Source organism: Nicotiana sylvestris, chromosome 3 (genome assembly GCF_000393655.2).
Source record: "Nicotiana sylvestris chromosome 3, ASM39365v2, whole genome shotgun sequence".
Classification (NCBI taxonomy): domain Eukaryota; kingdom Viridiplantae; phylum Streptophyta; class Magnoliopsida; order Solanales; family Solanaceae; genus Nicotiana; species Nicotiana sylvestris.
Window position 1 is genome coordinate 76,061,741 of NC_091059.1, and position 11,715 is coordinate 76,073,455.

Sequence of the window (11,715 nt, forward strand, 5' to 3'; positions counted from 1 at the left end):
CAACAGCAACAGTAGTAACAGCAAGCATTGCAATCCCATGATAGTCCCAGCTACCAAAATTTCCCGAACTACATTGACCTGATTCATGTTTAGCCCAGGATATGTAGGAAACCTTTGAAGAAAAGGTTCGGTCAAATATTTTTCAAAAAATGCTTCACACGGAGTACTCGGATGGGCAAAAATCGCTCGCTTTATCTTTGCACGAAAACCCTTTGTGTCTTCGGGCAAAGAGGGGCAGCTGTAAGCACGTGATTTTTGCCCTATATGAGAATTACTCCCAAAAAATTCAAAAAAAATAAAATGATTTTCTTGGTGTGCAATTTTGTGGTATTTTTGTGTAATTATTTGTATTTGTCTGTGCATGTTTATTTGCTAAATTAATAAAAAATACAAAAATATGTCGCATTTTTCATGTAGGATTTAATTCTACAATTTGTTAGTAATAAAATTTGTTTTACAAAAAATAAAAAATTACAAAAATAGGCATCGTTTGCATTTTTAGCATTTAATGACCAAATATACAATTTTATGATTAATTATTACTTAATTGTGCGTTAATTGTTATTGGGAATTAATTTACGCTTTTATAACTTAATTTAGTTCTTAATAATAAGTTAAGTATTTTTATAATTTAGTTTTTAGAAAAATAAAAGAAGAAAAGAGAGCGAAAATATAAAAAAAGTCGGAATTGGGCCTCTTCTTCGATTTCAAGCCACAGGGCCAAAAAATGGCCCAATCTTCCCTACGACCCAGTCCATTTCGAACTGGGTCGACCCAGTCCATAACCCAACACCCCTATTATTGTACAAACAAAATAAAACAAAAAAAAGAAGAGAAAACCCTAAAAACACAAAACACTCATCCGCCCCCCCACTCTCATTTTTTCATCTTCTTCTCCAAACCTTCCAAACCCCACCTCCCATGGCTGCCCTTCATCCTCACCATGGACGACCCAGCTGCGCCTTCAGCTTCACCAACGTTCATGGCTACTCCTCCTCCTTCGTTCTTCGTCAAGCTCGAGCTTGAGCTCGACGTTCATGGCTACTCCTCCTCCACCTCGTTTCTTATGCTTCTGCTACGACCCAAACAACCCTTCTGCTTCCATATTCTCCATCCAAGAAACCAAACGACCTGCTGCGTCATCCATGGCTGACCTTACTGTTGCATCGTCTGCGTTTGCTCGCCATGATGCTGCTGCTCGCGACCGCTGCCATGGATGCTCGTCGTGGCAGCTGTTTCTGTTCCCTCCATCGTGCTGCTGCTACCGTTGCTGGTTCGCCGGAGCTGGGTCGCCGTTGCTGCTGCCGGCGCTGCTGCTTCACGTTCCTGCTTCGGCTCTTGCTTCGTCTTCTTCGTTATGTCAAAGTTTCGTTTGTTTCATTTAGAGTTCATTCGATGTTCGTCGTTGGTCATTTACGGTTAGTTGTTCTAAGTTTTATTTTGTCCATATTTTTGTTTGATATTTTTCGGATCCAAAATCGTTAAATGATTCAATTCTTGTTTTGTTTGTTCGTCGTTGAAATAATTTTCTAGTTTGTTCATATGTTTTGTTGATTAAATTTTCAGATTCAAATGAAACTTTGATTAATTAATTTTTCAGTTTGTTTCATGTTTGTTTTATCGTTCTTGTTTATTGTTTAGTTAAAAAGTTGTTAGTTTAATGTTGGTTAGATACAAATTGAAGTTTAATTAATTTGTTTCATGTTGTTATGTATTTTTCAGAAATTGTTAATGTTGGTTAAATCATTCAACCTGTCATGTTTTATTGTTTAAAAATAGATTTAATTCATGTTCATCTTTGTTTGAAGTTTCGTTTTTAATTTAGTAATTTAATGTGAAGTTAATGTTTTGCTTCTTAATTTTGGATCATATATCTTTGTAATAATTTTGGTTGGATTTAATCGACTATTTGAAGATTAGTAATTTGAATATGTTTATTTGTTTTGTTTAAGTTTAATTCGAAGTTTGAACAAAGTTTGTTTGTTATTGTTATTGAATATTTTCATTCATGTTCATACTTTGTTTGGTTGATCTTGAATCCGAAATTTGTATAGTTTGATTTCTTGTTTATCATTTATGATTATTTCTTGAATTGGGTCTCATAATCTTGTTTAAAGTTTAATATAAGAATTATTTGTTGTAATGTTGTTAGAGTAGTTGATTTTAAGTTCAATATTATTGAATTTAGAAATCTAAATATACTTGTTTGTTGTTGTTGTTGAATCCGAAAATAGGATTGTTTGTTGCTAAAATATTGTTCAATCAAATTTTAGTTGTTCTTTGTTGTTCAATTTATGTTCATGTGATTTGTTGTTGAAATGTTGTTGAAATCATGTTCATGTTGATTTGTTGTTAAAATGTTGAAGAAATCATGTTCATGAAATTTGTTGTTTGAACATTGTTAGAAATTAATCATATTGTTCTATATTTTGGTTAAGTTTGATTAATTGATGTGTTATAGCTGATGGGTAGTTTGGTAATTTGCAGTACGTTCAGGGTTAGTTTGGTAATTTCAGTAAGGTCGGAGGGGTAGTTTAGGAATTGTACATTTTGTAATTTTTTATGTGAAGCATGGGGGACAAAATGAATTGGGGTGGGTTGTGATATAGTTGTTTAATATAAAGGGGGGACAAGACAAAATTTAGTGGGGGAATCTTGTATTTATTTATGTTAGGCATGGGGGACAAAATATAATGGGGTGGTGTGATATGTTTATTTAATGTAATGGGGATGAGTGGGAAGATAATGGGTTTGGTAGAGAAAATGGGTTGATTTTAATTGATTAAAAGATTTATGGGTTATGGGATATAAGTAGAAGTCTTGAAATCAGATTTTGAAGACAGACAGACAGAGATAAAGAGAAAAAAAAAAGAATAGAGGAGAAAAATTTAAGAGAGAAAATTCCGAAAAAAATAAAAAAATACTAAGACTTTAGAAAAACAAAAAGAAAAACATTCTGGAAATTCAAAAGAAGAAGAATATACACCTGATATACAGTCCAAATATTCTGAGATACAGATTGAGAAATTAAGGGTTAAACACTAACTAGTCTTTCAAAAATCTGAAAAGTTTTCCTTTGCTTCTGTCCGTTGGTTGTTGTTGTTTCTGGATTTTGTCTTGATTTTAAAATCTGTCACTAAGTTTCTCGTCGCTGGTTGTTACTAGTTGCTGGGATTGCTGTTGTTGTATGCTACTGAATTTCTGCTGATCTCTCACTTTTCTTTTGCTTCCAATATCAGGTACACAACTGACACGCTGATTATTGTAAACTGAAACAGGAAGCATGAATACGAAAAATGAAGAATTGAAGTTCTAAATTTATTTTGAATTATATTCTTAATTTTATTTGTATATATAAATTATTTAGCTTACAAAAATCGGAATCATGTAGCTATTTAATGTATATATAGTGGAACATCCAACGATAGCTTAACGGATGAACTATCTATATATTGCTTAAATAAATAAATGGTGTAGTAACTCCGTCTAAGTTAAAAATCAAACGAATAAACCATTTCGGAACTTGTAAGAAAATTGTTTAGTTAAATAATATTGGTTAATTCCAGCATGTAATTGTTTTAGGATTAAAATTAGATTTCCAAGTTTTTTTTTAATTTGACAAACTGAGAACATGCCTAGTATAATGTAATTAGGTAGTAATACGTGAAGCCCAGGTTTAGTTTAATGCCATATACGTTGGGCCTGTGCCCGTATTGGCAACGGATTGCCTTGCTTGTATCATTTTTTCAGAATTTACGAATCATATTCGAAACTCAACTATAACAACTCAAGCATGTAAATAAATTAAGACCTTTTCTCTTTCATTTTTGTAGAGACAATTTTAATAGAAAATGTAGGCACTTTAGGATTATCCTGATAAAATAAATGAGACGAGCCTCGCCAAATAAAACACACAAATTGCGGGCCCTCGATAAATGTTTAATTAAAATTACTTAGACTTCGGGATGAGCCGTTTAGCAAAATTCCACGGCCTTACCCAGAAATAATAATACGATAATTGCTTCAGGCGTGCATTTTAATAATCTTACCTTCTTAAATTCGGGTGCGCATTTATGTGACCCAAATCCAAATCTCAACGGAGTCGGAATGTATTAACAACCATGGGCGCATTGATTGTGACATGGTTCGAAATGCATTTTTACAATGTTGCAATTCCATAAAAAATAAATAATAATAAAAGCGGTTTAAACTTAATGAAAGTACATAAGTAATAACATGTATTAAATCAGATATTTAGCCATTATAACAATTTAAGCGACCGTGCTAGAACCACGGGATTCGAGGGTGCCTAACACCTTCCCTCGGGTCAACAGAATTCCTTACTTAGAATTTCTGGTTCGCAGACTTCATTTGGAAAGTCAAATATTTTCCTCGATTTGGGATTTAAGATAAACCGGTGACTTGGGACACCAAAAGCCAAACCTTTCCCAAGTGGCGACTCTGAATTAAATAATCCCATTTCGAATATTGTCACTTAAATTGGAAAAACTCCCTCGCGCATTCAACCCTTCGGGGCGGGCGCACAAAAAGGAGGTGTGACACTAATCACTTATTTTGAAATAGCATAATACTTATAACTTTCAATAATCTCATTCCCGAGTTTACGTCGATTAATTTACGATGAAACTTTAATGTACAAAAATGCAGGATGTAATATCTCATTTATGAGCTTATACCAATTTACTTATAGCGTAATTCCACGTACAAAAAAATGGGGTGTAACATCATTCCACCATTTGGAACATTCGTCCTCGAATGTTGACTGATGCACTTATAATTTTCATGACTTATGTCTTCCGAATATTTTAGTACTCTCCTTACCATCTTGGCACCTGTTCTATGAATAATTCCAAGGCCGGGGCATTCCCCCCTTTAAGCCTCTTTCTCACACCACGACTCGTGATCGGAATTCTTCCAATCTTTTAACTATTGCTACCTTTTATCATGATGCATGTAGATCTACCTTTTATCCTTCAACTTTCTTGCACCATAGATTTCCTTGTATTATTCTGGAACATCAAGCGAGACATCACCTCGTCTTTAAGTCTTCTTTACTCTCTTGACTAGATCTCTCAGTAATTAGAAACCATAGGCTGGAAGGTACGCCACTGACGATGCCGCTATCATTCATGGATACTGAATCCCAACACTTATAGCCTTCTATCCGAAGTATGGACTATTCACGATCTTCTACCTTTGAGTATCTCGTACGTTGTTCACCTTTACCTTACTTACCTTAAAATCTCGCATCGTATCTTCTATTTCTTTCATGACCTCCTTTCCACATAGGTATAATTCACGTCCATAACTTGCAACTCTATTATAATACTTGCACCTCTGGTGCATACACAATCCGGTAGGAGCTTCGTACTAACTTCTTATGAGGCTAGTACTTTTCTAACTTGATTTATCGTAGGGACATTATAGAATATGGTTGTTGTACTATCTATCTTGTACCTCTAATATTAAGAGTGATCCTGTAATGTTCTCAATCATGATTTCTATAATTTTCTAGGTCCAATAATCAGATTCCTGATTTACTTTGTTAATGTAACTCTTTAGTTTCCTCCTTCTTCTGATCAGCCTTTATTTAGGCTTAAGCTACCTCCCGATCTATGGTTCATGGCATTAGTTATTACGTTTAGCCTTTCATGGGCGCTGAGGAATATCCATGATACAATCCTTTAATAATTCAATCCTTCGTCTATGACCTGGGCTCAATTCTTTCTTTTAATTTATACCGGAATCTTCTACGGCTGTATATGCTGCATGTATAAAACTCCAAACTCTTAAGTGCGTTCATAATGTAACTAACTCTGGATCATGAATCGAATAATTCTTTTTGTTCCATCTCAGCTTTCTTCAAATGTCAGCAATTACTTTTCCTGGTCTTTCTGCCGCTTTTTGCGTGCATACTTAGCTTATCTTAATGCCCATGTATATTGGAATTCCATACAACTCATATGATCTTGAATATCACTTCTGATTTTACTTCCCGTTCATTAGCCCATGTATATTGGAATTCCATACAACTCATATGATCTTGAATATCACTTCTGATTTTACTCCCCGTTCATTAGCCACAGTAGGTGCCATTTTCTTATGGAGTGCATACAATGTTGTTGTGAGACTGTTGTCATAAGATCATTTCCTCCTTAGGTCACTAATCTTAGGTTAAAGCTTTCTTCCTTACTTTCTCAGCTAGTCTTTCATTGTAGTATTTAGGGAGGATTCTCTGACTCTTGTAAAGCTGCGAGCTAATTACACCGAATACTCGACAAAATTTTTTTGATGTCCTTTCTCGCCTATAATTATCTGTAGTTTACGCTCGTATGCTTATAGGGTTGCTTCTGAACTTGATATTTTGACTGTCTTCCCAGTGACATTCTATTTTATTTCAGTAACACTCAAATGGTACCTTTAACTACCCCAACTCCTATTTGAATATTTCTTAAGGATCACGATGTCATATCTGCAAGACTGAATCCACCATATTGGGTTTTACTATGTTTATCTTGCATGATCTGCTAACTCCTCTATAACCTCCTGTTTTGCCATAACTAGGCTCTTCTTGAATCAATTACTGACTACTCGTTGGCCCATTCTCATATCAATATTCCACGTAATCTTTCTTGGGTTATTTTCTTTGTCTTAACTTACGTCTCGCACTGACTCCTTATCTATCAATAACATCTTGGGCATTTACCCTTACTTCCTTTTCCTTGATGTCGTGTTTGCATAATGTTCTGGAATCGTAGCATATCTGTAGGCTTTGAATAAGTGCAATTGATGTGCCGGAGAATTTTGGCACATTTAATACAAATTGCTTAGATTTTAGCTTGTTTTAAATGCAATTATCTTATATACTTATGTAATTTTAATGTTTTGCAGTGTATGAGGTGTAAGGGCCGAAGAACATGGAAATGAAATCAAAAAGCCACAAAAGGACAAGAAAATGGCAAAATGCGATCGCAGATGCAACAATGCGGGCCGCAAATCTAACATGAGGGCCGCATATTGCCCAAAGGAACCGCATAGCCCAACAGTCTGTTGGCCAAATTCAGGTGCAAGAAATATGGTCCATTATGTGACCGCATAATAGGTTTTCGGGCCGCATAATGGATCGCAAACTCGTTGTGGAAATTGCTGAGGCTGGAAATGCGGTGACACTATGTTGCAAATCAACAATGCGGACCGCATAACCAAGATGCGACGGCTACCTGAAAACTAAGGTCCGAAATTGGTCCCGAGTTTTAGGCCACTATAAATAGATTTATTGGGGTTTTGTGGGGGCATCTTGTCTTGTTTTTGAGCTACATTCCAACCCTTTAATATTCCTCTCTTTTGGAAGCTTTAGAGGTAAGAATCTTGCACTTTGTAAGCTTTATGACATTTAATATTCTCATCTTTTTGTATTTTAGCATGTGTAGCTAACTTTAAATACTAAGGTTGTGGACCTTAAATGGGCGTTATATTAATGGGTGTTTAACATTGAATATATGTATAATGGTTGGTTGATATATATTTATTTCTCATTCTTCATTTATTGTTGGTGGTTGCAAACATTAACAAGTGCCATTAAATTCTTTATTTACTTGGAAAAGTGAGTTAGAGTTTGGTAGAAGTAAATATCAAGACTCAAGGCTTTAAACCTTGTTTAATAGAATCGCTTAGGAATAAGTGGGTTTTATTTGGCATATATTGATTGTTCTTAATTGCAACTCTTTTATATTTGAAAAAATCATAAAGAGAAAATACTACCCAACTATTAGAAAATATTGGGTAGTCATTTAGAAATCATTTGCATATCTAAAAAACCTTGCATTGCAAATATATCATATTAACACCGATAGCATTATATTTCATTGAAGGGGACACAACCTTGGTTTCCTTAATCAAATTATTTACATTCTCAACGTCAAAATTAGTTATTTCTTCAAATCACAATCATATCATCCTCTTGTTACAATTAACGGAATAGAATTACGACTCAAGTCAAGTAGCACACTACTCGAGTAACTTTTTCATGCCTATTCCCTGTGGGATTCGACCCCAAACTTGTTGGATTATTATATTTGACACCGACTGGCTTACACTATTTAATTAAAGTGTAATTTGAGCGTATCAAATTTTGGCGCCGTTGCCGGGGAATATGGTTTTGAAATTACTAATTAGTGTATGCTTTACTTTACGTCTTATTCCATTCCATCACACTTTACTTGTTTTTCTTGGTGTTGATAGGAAGACATGGTCGAATATGAGGAAGAAATGGAAGAAAATCCTTTTGCGGACATAGATGAGTACATCGAGGATACAAATGCTATTGTGCCTCCGGTTGTTGGTGCTGCAACTTTTAAAGTGGAACATGGTTTAATCCTAATGCTCAAAGAGTAGGTTTTTATTTTAGGAATTCCACTGATGATGATCCGACACAACATCTTAGAGACTTCTTGGGTGTGTGTGCGATGCATAAGCAGAACAATGTCTCTAATGATGCCCTAAGGTTGAGGGTGTTCAATTACTCACTAGTTGGGGACGCAAGGAAATGACTTCAAAATATGCCACCAAACTCCATTCATTCTTGGCCTGAACTTGTTCGAGCATTTTTAGCTAAATGGCTCCCGCAAAGTAAGAAATCTAAGCTCCGGGATAAAATTTTCTTTTTTCAAGCAAGTACCGGGAGAACATTTACATGAGGCATGAGATCGATTCAAGTTATATTTAGTGAGGTCTCCAAATCATGGTTTTTCGGATTCTATCTTGTTGAAGAAATTTTACATGGGTTTAAATCCTATGAACCAATCTATAGCCAAGAATGCAGCTGATGGATCTTTTATAGACAAGACATTCGCAAGGGTCACACAAATCCTTGACAAAATGGCACAACATAATCAAGCTTGGCATTCAGAGGACACTACAGGTGGAATTGCATATGGTTCTCCTTCCTTGACTACCATTATCAAGGAAAATCAAGAGAGAGATCAAGTAATCACAGTGATTGCCACCAATGTCAATGTGTTGACAAAGATGTTCACTGAAAGTCAAATAAAGAAGGTAAATGTTGTGGAGGATGTTCAACCCATATCAAATGAAGACTTTGAGGAGGAAAACTATGTCAACAACTCTCAAGGAGGATATCAAAGGCAACAATACCAAGTTCGAGGACAACAAAATCAATGGAGGCCTAACCCGCAAGGGCAAGGCAACCAACAACGGTGAAATGACCAAGGTGGCTCAAATCAAGGAAATTGGAATAACCACAACAACAACTTCTCAAATCGGAGTTCAAACCCGTATGTTCCTCTAAAGGGTCAATATTCAAATCAAGGTTCCTCAAGTGATTCCAAGTTGGAAAGCATGCTTGAACGGGTATTAAAAAATCAAGAGAAGTCCGACACTTCTATGAGGAATATGACCGAGCTTGTTGGCTCTCATACCGCATACATTCAAAAATTGGAGATGCAAATGAGAGATCTCTCTAGGGAACAAAATCCGAAGCAAAAAGGGACACTTCCAAGTGACACAATTGCGAACCCAAAGGGTAGTGGGAGTGGCCCAACTTCTCATATCATTGCAATTACTACTCAGAGTGGGAAGGTACTACAAGGAGGAAGTGAACAAGTGGTTGAAGTAGAAGATTCCGAATGTGAAGTTGAGGTTGAAGAGCCAAGTGTTGTTGAAGTTGAAAAGGTTCCGGAAGAGTTGAAAGTGCAAGAAAAAAAAATCGGGAACAGGTAAAGGAAAAGGTAAAAGAGACACTAAAAACTCTACCACCTATTCCTAGACCTCCTCCTCCATTCCCTCAAAGACTTTCTAGGAAGGTTGATGATAGCAAACTCAAAAACTTCTATGACATTCTCAAGCAATTATCGGTGAATATTCCATTTGTGAAAGCATTTCAAGAGATGCCGGGTTTTGGTAAATATTTGAAAGGCTTGATTACCAAAAAAAGAACCACCAATAATAAAGTGGTGAATGTGACTTACCGGGTTAGTTCCATCATTGCAACATCTACCGTTCAAAAGAGAGAAGACCTCGGAGCTTTCACCATTCCATGTATTATAGGGACACATGATTTTGCAAGAGCCCTTTGTGATAATGGGGCTAGCATCAACTTAATGCCTATTGCCATTTATAAGCAAGCAGGGTTAGGTATGCCAAGGCCCACATGTATGAGATTGCAAATGGCCGATCGCTCCATAAAGAAACCGGTGGGAATTGTCGATTATGTGCTTGTAAAAGTGGGAAAACTTCATTTACCCACCGATTTCATAATCCTTGATTGTGCAGTTGACAAAGAGACCCCTATCATTTTGGGGAGACCATTCCTTGCCACAGGAAGAGCACTAATGGATTTAGAACGGAATGAGATCAAATTCCGTGTAAATGATGAAGAGGTTACATTCCAAGCAAGCAAGGGTATGAAACTACCACATGAATATGAAAGCATCTCGGTGATTGATGTTGTTGATGAAGTGGAAGATGCGGTTGAAATGAAGATGGAAGAACAATGCCTCGGTGAGGCATTGGCGGCTATTTTGATGAACTTCGATGGTGAAGATATGGATGAGTATATGGAATCAGTCAATGCATTGGAGGGGCTTGGGTTCTACACCTATGCTCCGGTGAAGCTATCTCTCGACTTGGAGAATAGAGACACTCATCTCGCAAAGCCTTCTATTATTGAGCCACCGCAACTAGAGCTCAAACCACTTCAACAACACTTGAGGTATAAATTTCTTGGCTCAAATTATACTTTACCGGTAATCATATCTTCTTTGTTGAATGATGTGCAAGTAGAACAATTGTTGGATATCTTGAAGGAGCATATGCAAGCTATTGGATGGACAATTACGGACATCCAAGGGATTCCGGTCGGAATTTACGAATAAAAAATCCAATTGGAGAATGAAACTAAACCAAGTGTAGAGCATCAACGATGGTTGAAACCGTCCATGAAAGAGGTGGTAAAGAAAGAAATCATCAAGTGGTTGGATGCCGGGGGTGGTCTACCCCATTGCCGATAGTTCTTGGGTGAGCCCGACGCAATGTGTGCCGAAAAAGGGAGGCATGACTGTGATTGAAAATGACAAAAATGATCTCATCCCAACAAGAACGATGACCGGATGGAGGGTGTGTATGGATTATTGGAAGCTCAACAGTGCCACGTGCAAAGACCATTTCCCTATGCCTTTTATTGATCAAATGCTTGATCGACTAGCGGGAAGGTCATTCTATTGCTTTCTTGATGGATATTCTGGTTACAACCAAATCAACATAGCATTGGAGGAACAAGAGAAGACAATATTCACTTGCCCTTATGGAACTTTTTCCTTTAGCCGAATGTCGTTTGGTTTGTGCAATGATTCGGCTACTTTTCAAAGATGCATGATGTCCATATTCTCCGACACGGTGGAGGATTTTCTAGAGGTTTTCATGGACGACTTTTCGGTGGTAGGTGACTCTTTTGAGCATTGTCTAAACAATCTTAGACAAGTGCTCAAGAGATGTGAGGAGACCAACCTTGTGCTTAACTGGGAGAAATTCCATTTCATGGTGGATGAAGGCATTGTATTGGGGAATAAAATTTCAAAACATGGCATAGAGGTTGACCGGGCAAAGATTGAGATCATTTCCAAGATTCCTCTACCTACTTCAGTTAAAGGTGTCCGAAGCTTCTTGGGGTATGCCAGA

At 36.6% G+C, this 11,715-nt stretch overlaps 1 protein-coding gene and 1 non-coding gene across 2 annotated transcripts; one reads left to right on the forward strand and one right to left on the reverse strand.

Annotated features, from left to right (window-relative positions):
• Positions 1-8,660: 8,660 nt before the first annotated feature.
• On the reverse strand, positions 8,661-8,768 carry LOC138888832 (small nucleolar RNA R71). The gene has a single exon (XR_011406411.1). It is a non-coding gene; the product is annotated as a small nucleolar RNA R71 (small nucleolar RNA).
• Positions 8,769-9,432: 664 nt separating this feature from the next.
• Positions 9,433-10,913, forward strand: LOC138887547 (uncharacterized). Its single transcript, XM_070169307.1, has 2 exons — positions 9,433-9,755; positions 9,806-10,913. Exons 1-2 carry the CDS (start codon positions 9,433-9,435, stop codon positions 10,911-10,913), a joined length of 1,431 nt encoding a protein of 476 aa, XP_070025408.1.
• The last annotated feature ends 802 nt before the right edge of the window (positions 10,914-11,715 follow it).

Bases quoted from the DNA above. Each gene is read 5' to 3' on its own strand.
- LOC138887547 (XM_070169307.1), top strand. From the start codon at position 9,433: ATGACCGAGCTTGTTGGCTCTCATACCGCATACATTCAAAAATTGGAG. The intron at 9,756-9,805 runs GTAAAGGAAAAG...ACCTATTCCTAG, and splicing joins GAAAAAAAAATCGGGAACAG to ACCTCCTCCTCCATTCCCTC.